Source organism: Lethenteron reissneri, chromosome 43, assembly GCF_015708825.2.
Source record: "Lethenteron reissneri isolate LAM-NWPU_2019-01 chromosome 43, ASM1570882v1, whole genome shotgun sequence".
Taxonomy (NCBI): Eukaryota; Metazoa; Chordata; class Hyperoartia; order Petromyzontiformes; family Petromyzontidae; genus Lethenteron; species Lethenteron reissneri.
In genome coordinates this window covers 10,534,514-10,559,482 of record NC_083821.1, presented here as the reverse complement: position 1 = coordinate 10,559,482, position 24,969 = coordinate 10,534,514, and the positions used below count along the sequence as shown (strand labels likewise).

Genomic DNA, 24,969 nt, shown 5'->3' with positions numbered 1-24,969 from the left:
CCAAGTTACACAGTTTACCGGTGTAATTGTATCACGTGTGTGCTCTGTTGCGGTTAATTCGCGTGTCAGCGTGTGCCCCGCACGTGGCTGCAAACTCGCCGCATCGTGTGTGCGTGTCCATTCAGGGGTGCGTTTGTGTGTATCCACACTCATGTTTATTTGCACGGTTATAACAAATGAAGGCTCACATAGGGCACTGGGCTTGGGAGGTTTTTTTTCATTTTTGTCTCAAGACTTCTTATTTTTTAATAATTTATTTTCCGCAACGTTATCCCAATTGCTCTGTCCGCCTCGTGAGACAAAATGTAGCCATCGGGACCTCGTGCAGGCACACGCAACCGCTTTCGTTGTTTTGGGATCAGCCTGCGGAAGTGGGCACCACAGAGCTCCACCTCTTGAGATCCGTTCAAGCGCCCTCGATTCCAGGCAGTAGAGAGGGCAGTGTTTAACCCACCTGCTCTGTGCCACGAAGAGCAATGTTTGTCACATGGCAGTTAAACTAATCATTCTAAAGACATGTATATAGCTGAACTATGCACTTAACTTAGTTTAATGTGATATAATTCTGTGCAGGCATTGGCTGAAACCATCAACTGAGCGCACTTTAGAACCTGGCCTCCCACCTTCCTCGTGTGCCGTGCCGACCTTCATTGGTGCTGCTTGCTAACAGCACGTGCCCCAAGAGTCTATAAATGCCTATAGAGGGGGAACTTTGTCCGCGTCTTTGTGGTGCAGGGACGATGACTGGTGGACGGCCAGCTCGATGTCGTCCGGCCTCACGGGGTACATCCCCAGCAACTACGTCGCTCCTGCGGGATCCGTGCAGGCCAAAGAGTGAGCAGCAAGTGCAGCACACGCGTGCCGGTCACACAGCACCTGCGTAGCAACCAGCAGGCGCAGGCCGCAGGCACCCCGTGCACCACTGTACACACAGCAATACCACGGAGTGCACAGAGCATGCATGCAGTATGCGGTGTGGATGTATCAGTAGCAATAGCGCGCAGTGTGTATTCATCGATAGCGTGCGGTGAGTATGTTCCAACGGCAATATCATTCGGTGTTGGATGTAACGATAGCAATAGCAGTGTGCACCAACGATAGCACGCAGCACACACGGCAGCTGCCCAACGGCGACGATTTAGCAACATGGGGGGGAGCGTGCGTGGCGCGACGCCGCTGTGCCATCAAGTCCGTGCACCCCCCCCCCCCCCTCCTTACGCCGATCTCGGCGCTGTCCCCGCAAGGTGGTTCTTCGGGAAGCTGACGCGGAAGGACGCCGATCGCTGTCTCATGGACCCCGCGAACCCCATCGGGACGTTCCTCATCCGCGAGAGCGAGACCACTCAAGGTGAGCAAGTGGGCGACTTGGCGTCTGAAACCTTGAACCTGTAACTGTGGTCCCCCTGCACGTGCATGTGGGGGAGGGGGTCCGGGGGGGGGGGCTCTGCCTCTCTCTCCACTCGGTCCTGTCCCGGGCCATCTCCTCGTTGGCAGTGGACGAGATGTTATCTCCCTCGCCTGGTATGCAGGAGGTCGTTAGTTCGATCCCGACCCTGACAATGCCTGCTGTGTAGTTGGAGCTTGTGGGGTTCTCCCCGTGGTCGCGTGGATTTTTCTCCGGGTCTTCCGGTTTTTCCCTCCAGATTTAGAAACATGCGTTTAGAGTTATTTGACTGCTTTAAATTTCCACGTGATGTGGCCAGATCACTTCTGAAAAAGAGCTCCATAGCCCAGTGGGCTTTACCTGGTAAAATAAAAAATTGTTTAGATTAGTTTAGTCTAGTTCACCATGATTATAAATCTGGAGGGGGAGAAAAATCTACGCAACCACAGGAAGAACATGCAAACTCCGAATATATAGGCATCGTCAGGGTCGGGATCGAACCCACGACCTCCTGCATACCAGGCGAGGTCGTTAACATCTCCTAGCCACCGCGGCAGTGGCAGCACCGGTAACTCCAAAGAGACTCCCGTTCGTATCGTGTCGTGGCTTCCACGTCGGCCGTTGACGTTTGCTCATTTTGCAGGAGCCTACTCGCTCTCCATCCGGGACTACGATCCCATCAAGGGAGACACCGTGAAGCATTACAAGATCCGGAGGCTGGACTCTGGCGGCTTCTACATCACCAACCGGATCCACTTTGCCCACATTCACCAGCTGGTGGAGCACTACGCCAGTAAGCTCTTGCACACCGGCGCTAACAGCGCACCGAGCCTGCATCGCCAATATATACACATCCATAGCTGTCAACCCCTTATCAGTGCCCTACCTTACTCTTTGGTTCTTTCGGTAAAGTCACGTAGGTATAAAATAAATTAAATCACGACGTTTCGATTGCAGCACAAGCAAACATCATCAGGTGGGAAAACCACAGCAATAATTTTTTTGTTTTTGCTGAAGTGGGAGAGAGAGTTGCCGTGGTAAGAGGTTATATAGGTAAGAAAGGGGGAGGAGCAAGGGGGGAGAGGGAGGGGTGGGGGGTAAAGTCACCTACGTGACTTTACCGAAAGAACCAAAGAGTATGGATCCCTGCAGTCACGAAAACTTCAAATCTCGAGTGCCCTACCTTATCACAGAACAATTCAGACCTTATTGGTCACCCCGTGCCCCTTATACATCGCAACATTCATCCTACAAAGTCCCATCACAAGGGAGAAACACAAACAAATAGACAAAAAAAAGTAGTTTGCCCGCATTGAAATGGCTGTACGCCGTATGGCACTGAAAACTCAATTTTCCTGTACAAAAATACGAGTTAACCGCGTGGGTTGACAGCTATGCATATACCGGAGTTAAATGCTGGGTGTTGGCTACCTGTGGTTAAAATCCCGGTGCCCAAGCATAGTGAGTTGATCTAGATTTGAAGTTTTCTTGACTGCAGGGATTCATACTCTTTGGCTCTTTCGGTAAAGTCACGTGGGTAGAAAATAAATTAAATCACGACATTTCGGGCGCAACACAAGCGTCCGTCATGAGGTGGGACAACCACAGCAAGAAACAACTGCTGAAGTGAGCAATTGTTTCTTGCTGTGGTTGTCCCACCTCATGACGCTTGTGTTGCGCCCGAAACGTCATGATTTAATGTATTTTATTTTCTACGTGACTTTACCGAAAGAACCAAAGAGTATAGTGAGTTGATGCTCTTTTCGCTTGATCGCTAAATTCAACAAGTTTGGAAAAATGAGGCACATGCGTAGATCATGTAAGGCTTTCTCACGTGCGTTTGTCCTCGGTATGTAACGATTTGTATTTGAAGCTGATGTGTTGAAGAATGCGGTTGTGTCTTTGCAAAGGAAGTCATTTTTTGTCCTGGTTCATGTCTCAAATTGGGAAAGTGCCCGAGGGCAACACAACTTCATTTCAAAGTGTAGTTCACATTGGCTCGTCTTTGCGAGTGTTCCCACGATATTTCACCCGGTTTATTATACCTCAGAGGTGGCAGGATTAGAACTCGTGACTTTCCCCCCCCCCCCTTTCTCCTATGAGATTAGTCATCTTTCTCCTCATCCTCCCCTCCCCGCATAATCTTTCTTGTTGTCGCATGCGGTCAAAACTTCCCCCTTTGTCGAGCCCCGGCGCTCCGATCCCGGACTTTTCCTCGCGGTCTTCCCGCTGCTCCTCTTCTGTATTGCGATCGGTAGCTTTGCACTGGGCACGTGTCGACTCCCGAAAAAGAAACAAACATTTACTCGCGACTTTCCTGCTCCAAGGGCAGTGCACCCCTCCCCCCCTCTCCCACCGCCCTCTCCCGACCGGAGGACGAATGGACGGCATTAACGGGCGCTCCGTGTGCGTGCCCTGCAGATGTGGCGGATGGGCTCTGCGGGAGGCTCGTCAAGCCCTGCCCTGTCTTCGTGCCGCAGACCCAGGGCCTGTCCAAGGACGCGTGGGAGATCTTACGCGAGTCGCTCACGCTCGACGTCAAGCTCGGCTCCGGCTGCTTTGGCGATGTGTGGCTTGGTGAGTTTGTGCTCCAGCGTCTGTCCGTGTGTGCGTGTGTGCTTGCGTGGGTGCGTGTGTGCGTGTGTGCTTGCTTGCGTGTGTGTGTGCGTGTGTGTGGGGATACAAACCTGACGGCCCGAGTTCGATTCCCGCTCACGGCCAACACCGGTGACGATTGTCTGAACCGGTCCTGGGCCTCTCCTAGGTCGACTCAGCCTCAAATGAGTACGTGGTGCAGTGTGTAGTAAACATCGCTATTGGGGAGACAAGGGCGGTCGGGCTTGGGGACCTGGCAACCCACCCTCTCGTGTACCGTTTCGGCCTTCATAAGTGCTCGCTAACGGCACTTGCCCCAACCGTCTGTCCAGGCTATACGGGGGATCTTTGTCTTTGTGTGTGTGTGCGTGGAAGCGGGAGTGGAGTGGTTAGCGCGTTGCGCTATGACCCACGGGGACACGAGTTCAATTCCCACTAACGGCCAACACCAGTGACGAGTATCTAAACTGGTCTTGGGTGTCCCCTAGGTTGACTCAGCCTCAAATGAGTTCCTCATGCGGTGTGTAAACATTGCCAATGGGGAGACAAAGGCTGTCGGGCGTGGTCCTGGCGACCCACCCCTTCGTGTGCCGTACCGGACTTCATAGGTGCTCACTAACAGCACCTGCCCCAACAGTTTGTTAAGACTATACGGGGGATCTTTGTCTTTTCTTTTGGTGTGGTGCAGTGGTAAGCGCACTGTGTTACGAATCCCACCGACCCGAGTTTGATTCCCACTCACAACCAATTACTGGCAAATATTGAACTAGTCCTGGACCTCCCCGAGGTAGACTGATGTGGAGAGACAAAGGTGGCCAGGTGTGGTGCTTTCATACCGCACCAGGTACTCATTTGAGGCTGAGTCGACCTAGGGGAGGCCCAGGACCAGTTCAGATTATCGTCACCGGTGTTGGCCGTGAGCGGGAATCGAACTCGGGTCGCCGGGTTCGTAGCGCAGCGCGCTGACCGCTACGCTACTGCTCCCCACACACCCCACACACACCCCACAAACCCACACACACCCCACACACACCCCACACACACCCCACACACACCCCACACACACCCCACACACACCCTACACACACCCCACACACACCCCACACACCCCACACACACCCCACACACACCCCACACACCCCACACACCCCACACACACCCCACACACACCCCCACACACACCCCACACACACCCCACACACCCCACACACACCCCACACACCCCCACACACACCCCACACACACCCCCACACACACCCCCACACACACCCCACACACACCCCACACACCCCACACACACCCCACACACACCCCACACACCCCCACACACACCCCACACACACCCCCACACACACCCCACACACCCCCACACACACCCCACACACACCCCACACACACCCCACACACACCCCACACACACGTGAACGCACGTGAACGCGCACGCGTGGCGGCCGCTCTCGCCAGGCACGTGGAACGGCTCGACGCAGGTGGCGGTGAAGACGCTGCGCGCCGGCACCATGTCGCCCACGGCCTTCCTGGACGAGGCGCAGGTCATGAAGAAGCTGCGGCACGACAAGCTGGTGCAGCTCTACGCCGTGGTGTCCCAGGAGCCCATCTACATCGTCACCGAGTACATGAACAAAGGTGAAGAGGCCCCACCACTACGGAAACACTGCACACAAGTTGTGTAGACAGTCATTTGGTGTCACCCGGTGCGGTCCGTAGTCCCCGCACCCGCCTGGTGACGCCACTGGTCACATATCCTTTCCCCAACGGTAGTGCAGCCTGAAACGTGGTCCCCAGTAACTTGCAACGCAGCTCGTGGGCACAGCAGCAAGGGCCTGGGTTCGATTCCCGACTCGGGCGTGTTTCAGTACGGAGCTTGTATATCATTCTCCTCTGTTTCTGCGTGGATTCATGACATGGATGTGTTACATCGCGGAACTGTGAGAGATGGCAATGGCTTGGGGAGGCCTACATCCAGCGGCGGATTGATCGTGGCTGCTGATGATCATGCGGATTGCTGCAGATCGATATTACTTTGACAACTGGGGCAAAATAAAACCTGATTATCCTTTGGGTTTCTATCCTTTGGGTTTCCATCTTCCTCTTGGAAAATTACTTGATCAATGTTTGTATTGTGTTCACTGCACATCAGAATATTTATACTGGAGGAATCTGATGAGCTATAATGCTCTTTTTCACAGATGTTCAGTAGGGGCAGGTAAGAACGTTACAACAACAAACATTACCAAAACATGATACAGTAAAACCTTGGATTGCGAGTAACTTAGTCTGCGAGTGTTTTGCAAGACGAGCGAGGTCTTGCAATACGAGTAGTACGTGTATACGCTTTGTCTGCTGAGCGTCACGTGATCACAACTGATATACGAGTGCTTTGATATACGAGTGCTTTGGATTACAAACACGTTTCCGGAACGAATTATGCTCGCAATCCAAGGTTTTACTGTAGTCGTACAAAGTACAAGAAAGGTAAACAAATCACCGAACAACATACAAAGGAAAGTAACCCATCCCCATCCTATCAACCAAAGCCCACTGAGGTAGTAACTTATTTTTCAGAAGCGACCCGGCCACAAATGATCGCTCGACAAAGTGCTGCCTTATCATTCGCTAATACATTCCAGACCCAAAGATATGCGCGGCCTCATTTATCAAAACACTTAATTACGTGAAGGTAGCGGTGGTTCAGCAGGAGAGCGAGTGGCTCGCGATTGGAAGGTGCCGAGTTCCAATTCCTGCTTGGGTGTTGACTCAGCCCATCGTCGCTCCTGGGCTTGATAAATTGTGCACCACTTCATGGCAAAGTCAACAGTGGTGGTTCTGTGAATGGACTCACACCTGCCATGGGAATGAGGAATATCCACCACTGGCTCAGGGCTGTAAACAGGAGATCACTGCATCATGCTCATTTGAGCAGCAAATCGCGTTTGACTTGACAGCATGCCTGTGATGTTGTCTGCCCACAGGATGCCTCCTGGACTTCGTCAAGTCTGGGGAAGGGAGCATGCTTAAGCTCATTCAGCTCATGGACATGGCAGCCCAGGTAAGTGCGCTCGTACATCTTGCGTGTGCGCCCTACGCACGCGCGGTCCAAGTTTCGGGCACTGATGGAGCGGTCTGGCAGTCCTATTCACTTGCTTGTGGTGGCCAACGTTAATATTCGCTGAATGGAAATTCCAAGAACTGGAGACGGCCGGGCCGGCCGGCTATCGTGACGTTCACGATGGCCGGGTCAGGGCACTGAGCCAGAACCCCAGGAGGCAAGGGGCGTTGACAAACCTGCGACTCCGAAGTCGCGTGCGGCTCTCTTTTGAGTCGACGGGTTCGTAGCGCAGCACGCTAACCGCTGCACTACCGCGGCGCGTTGCCACAATCGCACCACCGTGGTTTGTCTCGTAACAATAACAACAATTCATAACAAAAGCACTCGCTCCCAACAGTCCGGTGAAGGGCCACGCGGGGGCGTCTTGCGTTTGCGCGTGAATGCAGATCTCGTCGGGCATGGCGTACATCGAGAAGATGAACTACGTGCACAGGGATCTGCGCGCCGCCAACATCCTGGTCAAGGACAACTTGGTGTGCAAGATCGCCGACTTCGGCCTCGCCCGCCTCATCGAGGACAACGAGTACTCGGCGCAGCAAGGTGTGCGCCCCCCCCCACCCCCCCGCGACCCCGCGCCTGCGCAGAGAATCATGGGGATATTGATTTGTCCTGGAGCAATGCGACGAGCTATGAAGCTCTTTCTTTCACAGATGTCGTCCAGTAGTGTTCACAGATGTCCAGCAGTGTTCACAGACGTCCAGTAGCCATCCGAAACACCGGGCTCACGGCACATGGCGCCCGCAGGGTGACCTGAACTCATGAGAACTGTGCACGATCGACACCCCCACGGTACCAGGGGTGCGTACAGCCATCGTACGCTGATCTCGTCAAGGAGCATCAACCATCACGCAAACTTCGGTCATTCTTGCAGCAGCGGCTTTTGGCTAGCCATCGAAACAAAGACGGTCACCGCATCGCGCGCTTTCAGATGCACTTCTGCAGCCATCTGGAATGCTCTTCCTTACGATATTAGGAAGCCACTAGAGCGATGCACTTTTAAATCTATGTTGAAAATTCGTTTCTTTAGAACTGCTTTTCATGTTTAGTTTGTTGTCCTTTCCCCGCAGCTCCGATTAGCACGGTTGGCTACGTATGGTGCGAAAGAAGTTCAACATTCATACACACACTGTGGGTCGGAACATTCACAGCAATACATCTAGGATCAAGGATTCACAAAGTGCCTATATAGGTAGTAATACCTCCATTTTCGAAATAGATGGGTTCCTTGAGCTTCATTCGTATACTGAAACTTCGCATGTCGAATAACTTATAAGAGTACTCTGAGGATGCGCTCCCAGCTATCGTAACTTACCACTTCGTGTTAAAAACACTTCATAACTTACCGATCATATTGTAAACAAAGACAATTGATATTGAAAGCAATACAGTATTTTATACTGTAAAGGTTTTATATTAATAACTGACGTGAATAAAAGAAGCGGTGAAGAAACGTAAATGTATTATTTATATAGTACCGTAAATCGATTAAATAATTATAATTTACATATCAATTTCAGTGTTTATTTATTATTTCACTAACAAAAATTTGCTCTCTGTGTAAAATAATGGTAAAAAAACCTATAGAGTTTGTGATACCAAAACTTTGCATATTGAATATACGCTTATCGAGGTATTGCTGCACGAGCTATGATCTCTGCAATGCAGATGAACCACGACGACAAAGAGAGTGAAGTCAACGAACTGAGACGCAGCCAATTCGCTGCCGTTGAATGTGCGTTTCGGAAACAGGTCGTCAACAGGCGCGATGTAATAATGTACCGAGAATCGGCGGACCCTTGCCGAGTGTAGCCCGTCGCGTTCCAAAGACGGGCCGCTGAACGAGAAGACGTTAACCAGCCGTTGGTGCACTTGTTGAACAGAGTCCCGTGGTTGAGGTGAAACGACCGGGAATGCAGGTTGTTTAACACGTAGGCTTAAGACCGAGGGAGGAGGACTGCTTCACAGTCAATTCTGGCTATCGCCTGATGACGCTGGTTGTTGTAATCACCGGCGAAACGTCGTTACTCGAATTGTACATGTTGTGGGTTTACTCCCCAACACACCGGTGTGCTGACGTAGTGACAAACCTTATCAATGGGCCGAGTCGGCTCGTGGTGGCGGGTTTAACGACGCGTTTATATTCACGCGATCTAACCCCCAAAAAAAACGTAATTATGGAACACAGGATGGCAGTGGTTCAGTCGGCGAGGAGGAAGCGAGACCATGTAGAGCCCTAGAGGCTGAAAGCGTATGTTGGAAATTTGCTTGAAGCCAAGCTAAGGGGCCATTGTGAGCCCACCCCTTTGAAAAGGCCCACACATTACACTTATCCATCACTGGGGATCTTTGCTCGTACGAACTGGGTACTCTCGGGGAATATATTCGATCTGACAACACTGCATTATTTAATTATCGTCCACTTCTGACAATGCAGAAGTGACTGAGATTCAACGTATCTGAGGTTTGTGTTAATGTGTGTTTCTGCGCATGTATCTTTCTGTGTGTGTGTGTGTTTTGGTGTGTCCGTGAGTAATGGTGTGTGTCTTTCAATGTGTGTGTGTTTCTACGTGTTTCTGTGCATGTGTAGGGCTGTTACAGAGGGGCTGTTTGTGTAGGGCTGGTTGCATAGGGGCTAACGGATAACAAACACAGTGGGCGGGGACTCCGTGAGCACACGGGGTGGTGCCCGCAACGACGTCCGTACTGGACGGCGTGAGGGGGGTTTCGATCCTCTAGGGGGGTATAAAAAGGGTTGAGCCAGAGAGCTCGGGGCTCAGTCTTAGTGTAGTTAATGGAAGAGAGAAGACCGGCCAGATAGGCCCTGGACTCCCCCTGGGACGCCGCCCTTGTAAGGGCAGTGCAGGCTGGAGCCAGTGGCGTGGTCCCGGAACCAGAGTCAGACCTCTGGGATTCCGGGTACCGTAGCCCGACTGACCAGTGTCGGGCCAGACAGCCTCCCCTAGCCCGTTAGCGGAGGACTCGGCTAGGAAGGCAAGCTAGGGGTGAATTCCCAGTTGTACGGGTGAGGGGGCCGATACATCCCTCCAGTACTGTAAAGACATTGTGCAAATAAATACGTGTGCCTTACCCCGTTGTCCACGCGTCTTCAAGAACACTTCATCTGGCGTCAGAAGAACCAAGAACATGGACACGCGCCAAACAGCTCGAGCCAGGGAACAGCAAACGGAAGACGCCGCCGAAATTGTCGAGCCCGAGATGGCTCAACAAGACGACGTGCAGCCGGGGCCGGACGCGTTCTTGCCGGAGCGTCGCCATGAAGAGGAGCAGCGGACAGACGACCTGAGGCTGGCTCACGAGAGGCTGGCGGAACTGCTCTACGCCGCTGCCGCTACGCTGGAGAACATCACACGGCTGGGGGCTGGTGGTCCACCGCGGGGCGAGGGGAACCGGCGTCCGGAGCGCCTTCCCGCCATTTCTGAAGATTCAAATTTTGAATTTCCCGCCATCGACGCGGCGACCGCTAGGGGCGTGGCCAACCTCAACCTGGGGTCCGACATCGGCCGCGCTGGGGCTGCCGCATCAACGACGGAGGAGGGCGCGTCATCAAAGCTGCGACAGGCGATGCCATCTGCCGTTCGCGCCGAGACTCCACGGCAACCGCTGCGCTGCATCAAAGGCTGCCCCCGCTTAAAGAATTCGTGGGCGCAGAGGGCGACTGGAGCGGCTTCCGAAGACGCTTCCTCGCCCACCAAGAAATGGCTAAATGGACAGACGCAGAAGCTCTCAGCGCCCTGCCGGCGCTCCTGGACGGCGACGCGCTTGCCGCCCTAACATCGGCACCGAAGGAAAGGCGCTCTACGTTACCAATGGCGCTGCAGCTGCTGGGAGGGGTCTACGGACCATCGGCGGAATGCAGACAGGAGTTCTACGACCGCAAGCGGGGAGAAAAGGAGTCGCCCCTGGCGTACCGAACGAGCCTCCTGGCGATGGCCAAGTCGGCCTTCCCCCGTATGGATGACGACGGCATCGACGCTATGGTGACGGAGAAAATACTCCTCCTGGCTGACGATCTTGACATCGCTGTCGTCGCACAGGAGGACGCGGAAATGACATCGCTCCAGGCGGCGCGGCTCCTCCACGCAAACCTCCTGTCGCTCCGGCGAAAAGCCAGCAGGGCATCGGCGGGGCGTGCGGTGGCTGCAGCCACCCTTCCGACGGAGGAACTCTACGCCGTCGACCACCGACGGCAACAGGCGACGAGTGCACGGCCGGGCCAGGACGGGTCGGGCCGTTCCGACCATTCGTCACCTCCGACGTCGCTCCCGCGGTGCTTTAACTGCGGCGTCCGGGGCCACGTCGCCTCGGGGTGCCGCTCTCCTCGTCAGCGCGGGACGACACCTCACCGGGACGACGGGCCTCATCCCAAGCTCCACCATCAAAAACCGGCGAGTCGCGGCACCCCACACGTTTGGCCCACACACACACCCGTCACGCACTCAAACACCGCGACGAGAGGGGGGCCGGTATCACGCACCATCGCACCATCACGCACCACTCCGGGTACCCATATCGAACCCGGCCAGTGGTCCGTGCTGGCCGATCGTGTGGTTGCCGCATCGTCGGGGTCGTCGGCCGTTGTGGGGTATATCGACGGGGTTGAAGTGCGCATCCTGGTCGATACGGGAGCATCGGCGACTATTATTTCGGAATTAATTTATAATATTCTCCCCGTCCGGAGTCGTCCCTTGATGCCAGTTAACATACCATTCTATGCGGCTAACGGGGGCTCACTTGGCATCATCGGACAAATTCGTGCCCAAATTTGTATCGGGGAAATAAAATTGTCTGGGCCGATTTTTGTTTCTTCCTCGCTGGCGGTTCCGTGCCTGCTGGGGACGGACTTCCTGGCCAAAATGCCGATTGTAATTTTGATCGACCAGGGGTGCATAGAGCTTCCATCGGGCAGACGCATGGCGTTTCTGCCATCACCGGTTGCGACTCGGACGGCGTTCGCGACGGTGCCGGCGTTCGTGGAAAGAACGGTACGCGTTCCTCCGGGGACGCAAATGTTGGTACCCTTGAAACTTCGGCGGCCCCTCGTTAAGGGTGCTGGGGCACAAGGGGTACTGTTGGGACCGTCTAGGGCCGGGGTTAGTGGACCTGACTTACTACCGGCCCAGACCATAGTGAGAGGGGATGGTGAACCCTTCATCGCGGTCCTAAATGTGGGCTCGCGGACGGTGGTGGTCCCACAGGGGACCGTGCTTGCTCACGCAACGCCGGTGCCGTGTGAGGAACCCGCCGTAAATTGCGTCAACACTGTCCCTGCGTCGCGACCGCATTCGGACAGCGATGAAGGGTGGCTTGAGGCGCTTTGTGCGGGATCGACGGACCTGTCCGATTCAGAGCGTCAACAACTTAAAACATTACTGCGAGAATTTTCCGACGTTTTTAGTCGAAATAAATATGATTTGGGTTGCACTCACTTGCTGCGTCACCATATTGACACGGGTGACAGCGCGCCAATTCGCCAAAATCCGTTTCGGTTGAGTCCCGCCGAAAAGGACCATGTCAAATCGGCTGTTGATGACATGTTGGCCGCGGACATCATTTCTCCTTCCACCAGCCCTTGGGGAGCGCCGATCGTCCTGGTTAAAAAGCAGGACGGTTCGTTGCGGTTTTGCGTTGACTTCCGGCGTCTTAATAAAATTTCGGTTGCCGACGCATACCCGCTCCCTCGGATGGATGAATCGCTTGACGCCTTGGCGGGAGCGCGATTCTTTTCCACACTCGATTTACTTTCGGGATTCTGGCAGCTTCCTCTGGATGATGAGTCAAAGCCTAAAACTGCTTTTCGTACACCGCACGGCTTGTTTCAATTCAACCGGTTGCCGATGGGCTTACACTCAGCGCCGGCAACTTTCCAGCGTTTAATGGAATTGGTTTTGGCTGGACTGCAATGGGAGTCGTGCCTCATTTATTTGGATGACGTTATCGTCTTTGGAAAAACTTTTGATGAACATCTCCAGAGGTTGCGGGCGGTTTTCCTAAAGATGCGGGCTGCTAATTTGAAATTCAAGCCCCAAAAATGCCATTTGTTGCGTGATTCGGTGCGTTATTTGGGGCACATCGTGGGACGCTCAGGTATTGCTACCGATCCCGCCAAAACGCAGTGTGTCAGCTCCTGGCCGACTCCCACCTCGGTGGGAGAGGTCAGGAGTTTCATTGGGTTCGCGTCGTATTATCGACGGTTTGTTGCTGATTTTGCAACAATTGCTAAACCCCTGCACGCTTTAACATCTAAAGGGGTTCGGTTCCACTGGGGTCAAGAGGAGGAGGCTGCGTTCCGCTCCCTTCGGGACGCCCTGGTGAAAGCCCCTCCCTTGATCTACCCTGATTTTTCGAAGCCCTTTTTGCTCGACACCGATGCGAGCAACACGGGTATTGGGGGTGTGCTTTCCCAGGTGGTTGATGGCGTTGAACGGGTGGTCGCGTACGGTAGTCGGGTGTTGTCTCCTGCGGAGCAGAGATATTGTGTCACCCGTAGAGAACTGTTGGCAATTGTTTTTTTCATCAAACAGTATCGCCCATATCTGTACGGTCGGCATTTCACCGTCCGCACAGATCATGCGGCACTACAGTATGCCCTGCGGGTTCAACAACCATCGGGACAGTTGTCCCGATGGTTGGAGGTTCTCCAGGATTTTGATTTTGAGACCACTTACCGTAAGGGCGTTCGCCATACCAACGCGGACGCTCTGTCACGCATGCCAACCACCTCGGAATGTGCATGCCTCCTGGGGTCGGGACGTTGCAGACCTTCAGGGGACGCATCGGTTCCGATCCTGGCAGCCACCGACGACGACGAACCACTGCCTGATAATTCGATCGAACAACAGGGAAGGGATTCCCTGTTGGGGTTGCCCGTCACTGAGTGGGGGCGCCTCCAAATGGAGGATACCTCCCTCCTCGGGTGGCGTCGTCGCGTCGGGGGTGCTGGCCGGGTGAAAGGTGATTCGGGTGCATGGGAAATGGTACAGGGTCTGCTCATGCATTGGGACGCAAAATCACAGCGACATCGGCTGGTCGTCCCTTCGGAGTTGCGAGGCAAAGTGGTGTGGGCCGCGCATGAGCGCCTGTTACATCTGGGGACTCTAAAGACCCTTGCACTGATACAACTAGATTTTTTTTGGCCTGGTATGACAAAGGATGTTGGGGATCTTTTGAGTTCATGCCCGCGGTGTGCGCAACGGAAACCGCCGGCACGGGAGTCTAACCCGCCTTTACAATCAATCAAGGTGTCCAGAATAAATGAGCTTGTCGCGCTGGACATCTTGGGCCCATTTCCCGCCACCCCCAGGGGCAATAGGTATTTGCTGACAGGAGTCGAGTATTTTACGCGCTGGCCCATGGCCTGGCTCCTTGCCAACCAGTCGGCAGCAGCCATCGTGGACGCCTTTGTTCAGGGATACGTCCTGGACAAAGGTGCTCCGGAACGGTTGCTGACCGACCAGGGTAAAAATTTTTCAAGCAAATTACTTAAACAAGTCTGTGACCTCTTAGGCACAAAGAAAATTCGGACCTCCCCGTATCACCCACAGACAGACGGAATGGTCGAGCGCCTGCATCGCACCATTTCGTCAATGATGGCACAGCAGGTCTCAGATTCTCAGACTGATTGGGACCTGCATATTCAGGGGGTCTTGGCGGCATACCGGATGGCACCCCATGCAGCTACGGGATTTTCCCCCTTTTACCTTATGTACGGTCGCGAACCCGACCCGCCTGTTCGCGCCCAGCTGCAGATCCCCGACCCGCAAGGAAAAACTAAATTGGCTGACCACGTCAAATTTAATCTGGCTAAATTAACAGAGGCGCGGGATGCTGCGAGGTTGAACTCGGACCTCCGTCAAAAGGCGAACGAGCGCCTCAGGCTGGGTCGGGCGCATGTAATACAGTGGAAACCGGGGGACAGGGCATGGTTGCACTGTCCCCAAGTACCCCTGGCCACCTCCCCTAAGCTGGCGCGGCCGTGGCGGGGCCCTGTGGAAGTGGTCGAGGTCTTGCGACCACAGTGCGTGCGCATTCGTTGGGGGAAGCGGCGATGGTTCGTGCACCCCTCTCGGTTGAAACCTTTCGTCGCGGTACACAAACCCACTTCACACATGCGTGGCCAGACGTGTGGGGGGTCGACCGACTCACTAGCTCCGTCCCCACCGCGCTCACCTAATGCCTTGCCGGCCGTGCCACCTCCAGGTGCATCGGGACTGACGAGCTCGCACCCACCTGCTGCTGCAAGGGACGCCGAGGTTCCCGCGACGTCAGACGCGGACTCTATACAAAACGAACAACCGCCACCGGCGGGTTCGCCACCCGGGATTGCCCCGTGTGACGGGCCTGCAGCAAGGACACGCGCAAAAATGCGCAGACTCTTATAATGCATTGGACGAACATTTTTTTTCTTCTTCTCTCTTACGTACGGTTGCGTGGTGCTGCGTCGGTGGGGAGCTCCTAACACATTTTTTTGTTGTGTTGCATGTGTGCTGCGAGTTCCCTGCTTAACCTGTATATATGCGTCGCTCTTACGGTATTCGTATTTATTCAGGGGGGGTGCGTCGGATTGTTCCCTTCGGGGTTGTGGGTTTTGTTGTTGTCATTGTTGTTGTTGTTGTCGTTGTTGCTGTTGGTTCCTTCATGTTAGCGTTAAAAACGTTTTTTTAAGGCACACGCGGGTATCCAGGGGTTAAATAGCCTTTATTAAAGTTGTTGCAGCCGGGACGGCTGCGAGCTGTACAGGGGGGGGTGATGTAGGGCTGTTACAGAGGGGCTGTTTGTGTAGGGCTGGTTGCATAGGGGCTAACGGATAACAAACACAGTGGGCGGGGACTCCGTTAGCACACGGGGTGGTGCCCGCAACGACGTCCGTACTGGACGGCGTGAGGGGGGTTTCGATCCTCTAGGGGGGTATAAAAAGGGTTGAGCCAGAGAGCTCGGGGCTCAGTCTTAGTGTAGTTAAGGGAAGAGAGAAGACCGGCCAGATAGGCCCTGGACTCCCCCTGGGACGCCGCCCTTGTAAGGGCAGTGCAGGCTGGAGCCAGTGGCGTGGTCCCGGAACCAGAGTCAGACCTCTGGGATTCCGGGTACCGTAGCCCGACTGACCAGTGTCGGGCCAGACAGCCTCCCCTAGCCCGTTAGCGGAGGACTCGGCTAGGAAGGCTAGCTAGGGGTGAATTCCCAGTTGTACGGGTGAGGGGGCCGATACATCCCTCCAGTACTGTAAAGACATTGTGCAAATAAATACGTGTGCCTTACCCCGTTGTCCACGCGTCTTCAAGAACACTTCACATGTATTTCACTGTGTGTGTTTCTGTGTGTGCTTCTGTGTGTGTTTCTGTGCGCGTGTTTTTGTGTGTGTGCGCGCATCTCAGGAGGAAAGTTCCCCATCAAGTGGACCGCGCCAGAGGCTGCGCTGCACGGCCACTTCACCATCAAGTCCGACGTGTGGTCGTTCGGCGTGCTGCTCACCGAGCTGGTCACCAAGGGGCGCATCCCCTACCCTGGTCAGTGTTGGGTCTCTTTGTGTACGAGCGTGTGCATGTCTAGGTGCGTGTGCATGTACAGGTGTGTGTGCTTGTGTATGCATGTGGGGAGCGTGGTGTAGCGGTTAGCACGCTGCGCCACGAACCCAGCTCCCAAAGTTCAATTCCCGCTCACGGTCAACACCAATGACGTTTATCTGAACCGGTCCTGGGCGTCACCTAGGTCGACTCAGCATCAAGTGCTGATGAGGCAGTGGCAACAAAGACCAGCTCTGATGAGGTCTTCTGCTGATGAGGTCCATAGATTTCCAGGGGCTCGGTGCCATTAGGGATGGAACGATGGTGGCACGGTGGTTAGAGGTCTGCGCTATGAACCCGGCGACGTGAATTTGATTCGCGTTCACGGCCAGCACCACAGACGAATGATGTCCGAACCGGATCGGGACCCTTCCCTTTCACCAACTCGTGCTGACTCCTCGGGACAGACGATGGGAGGCAGAGGCCACGGTGTATCAGGGATATGTGACGAATATCTGAACCGGTCCAGGGCCGACCCACGATTGACGCAGCTTTGATTGAGTACCTGGTGTGACGTGTAAACATTTCCACAAGGGAGACAAACGTAGCTGGCCACCCCCCACCCCCTTGTGTGCTGTGCCAGCCGTCATAGGTCCTCACTAACAGCACTTGCCCCAACGGTCGGTTAAGTTTAAATGGTGGATATTCTATCTTTGTCTGCACTTGTGTGTGTGCATATCCTTCGAAATGCGTGTCCGTTTCTATACCTATGTGTGTCTGCGTGCATGTGTGTGTGTGTGTGGGGAGTGGTGGCAAAGCGTTTAGCGCACTGCACTACGAACCTGGCAACCAGAGTTTGATTGCCGCTCGCAACCGATAACAGCGGTGAATATTTGAACTGGACCTGGGTCTCCCTTTGGTCGACTCTGCTCTAAATGAGTACATGGTGCGGTGTGTGAAGATCAGTGCTGGGGGGAGGCAAAGGTGGCCGGGCGTGATGTTGGTCACTCACCACCTCGTATGCCGTGCCGACCCTCGTCCGTGCTCACTCACAGCATTTGCCCCAACAGTTTGTTAAAGGCTCCACGGGGGATCTGTACGTCTGGGACGCGCTTTCTCCCGATATTAGCAAGCCACTGGAGCTACATCTATCGTTGAAAACGAATTTCTTTAGAACTGCTTTACGTGTTTCGTATGCCGTCCTTCCCCTGTATCTTTGATTAGCACGGTTGGCTATGTACGGGTGCAAAAGAAGTTCAACATACATGCATGCATATATATATATCTGTGTGTGTGCGCGTGTGTGTGATGACGCCCCCCATGCAGGCATGATGAACCGCGAGGTTCTGGGCAATGTGGAGCAGGGGTACCGCATGCCCTGCCCGCAGGACTGCCCCGACTCCCTGTACGAGCTCATGCTGCTGTGCTGGCGGAAGGAGCCCGAGCAGCGCCCCACGTTCGAGTACCTGCAGTCCTTCCTCGAAGACTACTTCACGGCCACGGAGCCGCAATACCAGCCCGGAGAAAACCTCTAGCGCCGGCTGTGGCCGGGCCTCCCAAGTATCGCAGTCCTTGCTATCGTCAGCAGTTATCATTTCTTTCGTCGTGTTTTAATCGCGGTGTGGTCGGCCAGGCGGCTCCTAGAGGTTCGACGGGATCGATTCTCTGCCCGTGTTGTGGAGAAACACAGGCCTGCATCTCTTATATCGCAGGCTCTGTCCTTGATCAGTTTGTCTCCGTCAGGCTCTCTCAGGGGACTAATGCCCGTCTCAGAGCACCGATCAGGCATGGCTGAGGTCCTGAGGTCAAAACCAAGGCTCCACGTCTGTGATTCAACTTTGTTTTCAAGTGTGGCAACTTTGTGGGTCTCAATCCAGTCACAGATGACAGCACAAACAAATGTTATTTGAAATTCGTATTTCGTGTTGGATTTTAGTTTGAGAGCTTGATGTCTATTGTTATTCTTCTTTCTATTCGAATGATAAGACATGAAGGAAAATCCATTCATTTGCACCTTGTGATGGCGGTGATGAGAGGAGCCGGTTACAGACACTGAAAATGGCATCGCTGGTGTGATCACCCTTGCCATCATTGAACATGACAACGGAAGGGCCCTTCTTTCTGTCGGGGATGATGATGAAAATACGTTCATTTTTTGTTTTGCGTCTCGACAATGACAGTGGCACACCATTTCTGATAACAAAAAAATCAGTGCATGTGATATCACGTGCACGGGCGACGCTTTGTGTGTACACTGCTATGGACATGGGCGATGTGGCAACTATATAAAGTGGAACACTCGACCATAAATACGCAGGGCACGTTTCGACGAGTTCGTTCGATGTATCGCTTGTACGGGGCTCGGTCATAGTCATAGTCAGGACTTGCAAACTGTTATTGCGCCTACCTCCTGTACACGCGCTCCGTGGATAGACCGAGGAAAGCAGGGATCACTCTCCATTACACGTGGAAATTCGGAGGTGAAGAAAAACGTTGCCTACGGGACCGTGAGCTTGGTTCAACGTTGCACCCGTTTTCCAATGGGCACTGGACACGGCTCATTCCTGTTGATGGTCCTGCGATGGGGCAGGAATGCTACGATACGATGGCTTGAACCCGATTTCTCCAGAGGACTGTGACCACTGCAGATTTCCCAGTCCGATTGTTGGAGCACTCCGGGTTGTGCTCATTTGTTGCTGTTCCTGGCGGGATGGTGATAATGACGATGATCGACAATGATGATCGACAATGATGATAATGACGATGCCGAGTCAACTATGGGCAGGATTTGAACTCTTGACTGGAAGCTCTACTTTTTCATTGAATGAGCTCATCCTCTTGGAAGGTCACGAGGTCAAACAGGGAGCCTACGACTGCCCTCAATGAAACAACGGAACACCGCAACACAGAGCCTCGTAGAAAACCAGCTGCTTTTTACTCTGAAGTCATCCTGTGGCCACAGTGTTAAAGTCAATTTTTTTTACAAGAAGTAAATGATTTGATCTTTTAAGAGTTGTTTTTTTATTTGCCACATTGGTGTTTACTTTATGAGAAAAAAAATGAAAATGATGCCAATGTTCTAAAGAAAAGAAACAAATATCTTCAACGTGTGGAGTAAATTATTTACTCGAAGTCTAATGTTCAAAGTGTCGACAATCTTGTTGCAAAGGATGACGTATGGGGTCAGGGGTCAGAGTGTTACTTGTTTTTTTGAGAATTAGGCACCTGAAAAAAAGGTAACGCCAAACATAATGTGGCCTAATTTTAAAGCCCCAGTCTTCATATGCCAACCCCAATTGGTGGCACAAGAATGCGTTTATTGCAGGGTTTACCAGAGTGAAACACGATGCACTGTAATTAGTGTGAGTCTTGTGTGCGTACCTTTCTATGTCTAATTCTCAAAAGGTTTTCTGACCGCCCCATGTATTTTACAAATCACATATCCGTGGTTCTTTACCTTTCTCGGTAAGTTGACGGCTAATGCACACAACGCGTTTTTTTTTAATGCTTTTCCCGCTTGTACGTGTGCAGGTGTGAGTTCTTTACATTGGTGTTACGCCGATATACTTTCCCGCATGTTTTAAGCCCCCTAGAATTTGTCTCATTTTTAAACATAATGAAAGTGTTGTCTTAAGACGATGAACTTAAGTCACCTCTTTCATGCTCTTTTTTTTTGTATCATAACGGTGATAATTGTTTGATAATTCTCAATCCGTGAAATCGGGGTTATACTGGCTTACAAAAAACGTATAGCAAACGCAAACATAATTTTTACATAATCACGTGCAAATGCTTTTTATCATCCAGTCATAACGACAACAACAACAACAAACTCACCCAGCGGTTGAAATTGTCACGTTGCACGATAAATGCTTTTAACAGTATGGGGGTGGCTGGGTGACTCAGGGCCCTAAAGCTTTGTCTGTGCCATCATAATATTGAGCCATCTGGGATCCTGGATTTGAAACCCGTGCTTCTCTCTCTCGTATAAAGTGTGTTTTGATGGCCTGGTTACCAGTTTCTGCACACACACACACACACGCGCGCACGTTGTTATTGCACTTAATGAGTTCAAGCCCACGTGATGGCTTGATGGGCTACCTACTGAACGGAGCACAGCTCAGTGGCCGGGTAAGATGGGCCCTTGAAGGTTATCTTTCAACTGTCGATTTAACTGTGAGTGTGGCAAATGCCCATGGTGTAAAGTGAACATTCCTGGAGCCAGTATATTAACAGGAGAGTCGCTGTTGGTGTCACACACAGTTGAAGTAATTGTATCGCCCCATATGGGTGATGGGCAGGGTTGATTCCCCCAAAGCAGGACACGTGCTCACCGCCCTCTTGTTAAAGAGTTGAGCGGTTTGCCACAGTGCTACCCAGCCAATGGGAATCACGTGTTCTTTGCTTAAACTTTGTTGTAATCTATGACATTAGAGTGAATCAAGAAGTGGAACTGACCGTATTGTCAGGTCTCGGTGTTGAGACGCATTTTAAGCTTTATGTCAATATCAGTATAGTGTTGCCATGTCGTTCACTTTGCGAGTTGTGTGAACATCTTTCTTAAAGACAGCCGACTGGCATTCAAGGTGTTGTGCGTCTTCACATGATGCTTTGTGGTTTAAAAAAAGTACCCTGGTTTTTCATGTTAGGGTATATTGATTAGAATATTGTTCTTCCAGTTCCATTTCTTTTAATAAGAGGTGGAATGTATGCCATAAAACATCGTGAATTATATTATTTGTGTTCGAGACACGTGGGATCATGGGAGGTGCAGGTGTAGATGGCATGGCGGTAGGCTGACCAGATTTAAAAACCTGTCACGTTGAATTTTCGCAGTGGTAAAGCATCGCGGAACATACATTCTGGTTTATCACTTTAAAGCAACCAAATGTAACACTGAACGATAACCTTGTACGTAGTTACACCTTTTGTAGTTTAACCAGTTTCATTCAGGGGTTTTCCAGCAAAAACATTAAACAAGAGGCAACACAGGCAGCAGCAAAGTACAGAGAAACCTAGTCCCGTACAGCCAGCATATCCAAAAAGTGAGAACACGATGCTACGGAGCGTGTTGTTTCCATGCAATGCGTCTTATCGGATTAGCAAACATGAGGGTTTAGGGCTCGTAGCAATATACAATTTTTGTTTACGTCAATGCTGCCATCCACAGGGGTCTTCTTTATACCTTGTATGTACGTTGACCTTCTTTTGCACCGTACGTATCCAACCTCCGATTGCGGGAGATAACAAACTAAACACAAAAAGGAGTTCGAAAGAAATTAGTTTTTCATCTAGATTTTAAAGTGGCTTCCTAATGTCGAAGTGAAGGAGTGTTCCAGACGGCCGCAGATGTGCATCGCGAAAGCGCGCGATGCAGTGGCCGTCTTTGTCCGACGGTCAGCCAAGCGCTAACCATCGAATGAATGTAGAATATTCATAATCAAAGTTTTTGGGTTAGATCGCGTTATTTATAAATGTGTCGTAACCCTCCACCACCCGACACGGCCAATCAGCAAAAAAAGTGTCACGTTGACAAAAGACAAATAGTTCACTGCTTTGGCCCACCGGTGTTGAAGTGTGAAACCACAACATTTACAATATTTGAGTACGACGTTTCGCTGGTAATTGCATCCAGCATCATCGGGCAATTCGCCCGATGATGCTGGATGCAATTATCAGCATTTTTATAAATAACGCGATCTAACCCAAAAACGTTGATTATGAATAATATTGGTCGCGAAAGCCTACGTGTTGAATATAGATTATATCCGACTCTTGCAGGGGCACGGACGTTTTGCGAAGTAGGCGTTGAGGTGGCCACCAAGTGCCCGTTCCCACCACCTGATTGCCAAACCCTCTAACCAACACCCCTCCACTTCTCTGCACTGCAAGTGGTGCAGCATAGGGCTAAGTCACCTGAGCTTATTTGTTCCAAAAATGTTTACAAAAAGTTAACACCTAAGGATAAAAGCCGCATGCACGAACGGTGAATATTGTATTAACCGACGTATATGGTTACAGAGTCCATTTGAAAAAGAGTTGCATCAAAGCACAATGAGTTATCCATTGGATCATGGTGTGATAAAATATTAAAGAGAATAGAAAAGAAGAGATTCTCATCTCCCAATCATTTGCCTAAACAAAAGGGATCAATTTACCTGATTTGAATGACCATCCTTATCACAGCCCCAGAAAACACAATCCTCCCATCCACCCTGACCCATGTTCTCACGGAGAGAATAGAGGCAGATGAGCGATCAATAGAAAATATTTGATATATTTAAAGATGGATTTTTTTTGTCACTGCATTATTAATTTGTAACACGTCAGGACTGAATATATACAATTTTCAATATCAGAAAGCACTTTACAAGACCGGCATTTTATGTTCATGACCCTTTTTAATACGGTGCACCTGATGAGTATACATTACTAAATATATGAAGTTGTAATTTTAGGGGGGGACCACATTGTAACAAAAAATAGTGTTCTGTTGAATAAAGGAAACAGTTGCCAATGTGAATTCTACATGTAAATTACCGTGATTGATATTTCACAGCTAATGAATTGTATGTTAAAACGCAGAACTCAACATTCAGCACTGTAATTGCAGGTTTATATTGTTTAATCCTGGTTAGAAACAAGCCAACATGTTTTGATTTTATTTTTTATTTGAAGCTTTCGTGACTACAGGGATTCATATACTTGGTTCTTTCGGTAAAGTCACGTAGAAGGGAAACAATAAAATAATAAAAATATAAAACAATAAAATTATCACGACGTTTCGACTGCAACACAAGCAATCATCATCAGGTGTGAAATCCACAGCAAGAAAATTTGAAAAAAGTGGCGTTTTATTTCATATTATTTTATTGTTTCCCTTCGACGTGATTTTACCGAAAGAACCAAGAGAGATCTGGAAAAGATACAGTTTTGGAACAAACTATACAAAGGAGGGCAAAATGTGGACACGTTATTCCGTGTATGTACTCCAATAATATAAAACAAAGTAGTACAATGAAGGTTGGGTTATGAAATAATATCTCTTGTTAATGTGTAAATAAAACAATCTTATCGCACGCATATGAAGCAAAATAACATCGGAGAATGTAACGACACTTAATGCTTTTCAGAAAGCTGCACATGTTGATGATGTGTCGGTATTTGCCGGGCGCCTGCTGGAAGTGAGTCTCTCCATGTTGTAGGCTGGCTGAATGGTGCCCTCAATTCATCTGTTTGAATATCCTTTAGCGCTGAATGTACACTTAATGGCACATATTAGCCGGATGCTTCTAATGATGGTCGTGGTACAATAGTGCGGTCGCATTTACTGCGTTTCCAAGTAATATGTTTGTCCATGTGTCGTTTATTCGATTTAAAATAGTAAAAATCATTGCTATAGATTAAAATGTGTATGTCTATCCAAAAACGTACCCTTTTCACAAGCAGTATAAACATTTAAACGTCCTTTATTTTGCCAAATACATAAAGGACATTGTCAATACTTGTTTTAAGTTGAAATAAGCTACACATGACATGTTATTATATCCAATTACTGTAGCAGTACAATCAAAACTTGTATAAAAGCTACAAGAATCGTAAGACACGATGTTCCTCTTATAGAAAAAAAATACATCCTGTTTTGGAAAATAATATTCAAACTATTCCATTCCATTTTGCTTCAAATAAGTATAATTCTTGATTCATAGTAATGGAAACTCAGCAATTGCCATCGGACTGATCATAATCCCGAACCACAATGTTCATTTACGCTTTTAAGACTATTTTACACCACAACATAACGCGTATGGTTTTGTATAGCAATGGCAGCTCGGTACTGCAGGTGTGCAATTTGTGTGGCACATCTAAGCCACACTTTGATTTCACGATCACATGAGCCATGGTCTCTTAGCTTGGGCCCAAGTAGTTGGATGTTGGGGGGGGGGGAGCAGGATTTTTAATTATCTGCTCTGAATCAGGCCCACTGACCAAATCATTTGCTTACAAGTCGAGTCCTCGCATTGCTAACGTAGTCGTGACATTGGTCAAGACGTCGTCGGCCTCTGTTACACGACGCTGAAGCCTGCCGCTTGCGCAAGTTGAATTGAGTGTTCATTTGGATCGATTACAAGTGAAAACGCACGGAAATTTTTATTTTATTTTATTCAGAACCTACACCAGGTACTGATGTTCTTTTTTTTTATGGAGATGCCAGGTTTGAGGGAGACCTGTTTTGTATATCAATTGTGGCAGTAGGCTAGCAGGGCTATACTGTGCTGGTGATCTCTAATAAACGTGAATTCGTTGTACACTTGATTGTCTGTTTTATTGCTGAGAAAATTAAA

The 24,969-nt window shown here is 50.9% G+C and overlaps 3 protein-coding genes across 3 annotated transcripts in view; all 3 read left to right on the top strand.

Moving 5' to 3' along the window:
- The window catches only part of LOC133353238 (tyrosine-protein kinase Yes-like), a 24,242-nt gene extending 6,083 nt beyond the window's left edge, over window positions 1-18,159 (top strand). Inside the window, exons 3-11 of the mRNA XM_061569324.1 lie at window positions 736-834; window positions 1,245-1,348; window positions 2,028-2,177; window positions 3,806-3,961; window positions 5,444-5,623; window positions 6,970-7,046; window positions 7,493-7,646; window positions 16,496-16,627; window positions 17,951-18,159. Coding sequence (XP_061425308.1) covers window positions 736-834; window positions 1,245-1,348; window positions 2,028-2,177; window positions 3,806-3,961; window positions 5,444-5,623; window positions 6,970-7,046; window positions 7,493-7,646; window positions 16,496-16,627; window positions 17,951-18,159 — 1,261 coding nt within the window. The remainder of the gene's footprint in view (window positions 1-735; window positions 835-1,244; window positions 1,349-2,027; window positions 2,178-3,805; window positions 3,962-5,443; window positions 5,624-6,969; window positions 7,047-7,492; window positions 7,647-16,495; window positions 16,628-17,950) is intronic.
- ATRAID (all-trans retinoic acid induced differentiation factor) overlaps window positions 1-24,969 on the top strand; it is a 142,997-nt gene that overhangs the window by 95,895 nt on the left and 22,133 nt on the right. The window lies entirely within an intron of this gene.
- Window positions 1-24,969, top strand: part of LOC133353374 (tyrosine-protein kinase Yes-like) — a 70,756-nt gene extending 45,787 nt beyond the window's left edge. The window contains exons 6-14 of the mRNA XM_061569566.1: window positions 736-834; window positions 1,245-1,348; window positions 2,028-2,177; window positions 3,806-3,961; window positions 5,444-5,623; window positions 6,970-7,046; window positions 7,493-7,646; window positions 16,496-16,627; window positions 17,951-24,969. Of these exons, the coding sequence (XP_061425550.1) occupies window positions 736-834; window positions 1,245-1,348; window positions 2,028-2,177; window positions 3,806-3,961; window positions 5,444-5,623; window positions 6,970-7,046; window positions 7,493-7,646; window positions 16,496-16,627; window positions 17,951-18,159 (1,261 nt within the window). The 3' untranslated portion in view covers window positions 18,160-24,969. The remainder of the gene's footprint in view (window positions 1-735; window positions 835-1,244; window positions 1,349-2,027; window positions 2,178-3,805; window positions 3,962-5,443; window positions 5,624-6,969; window positions 7,047-7,492; window positions 7,647-16,495; window positions 16,628-17,950) is intronic.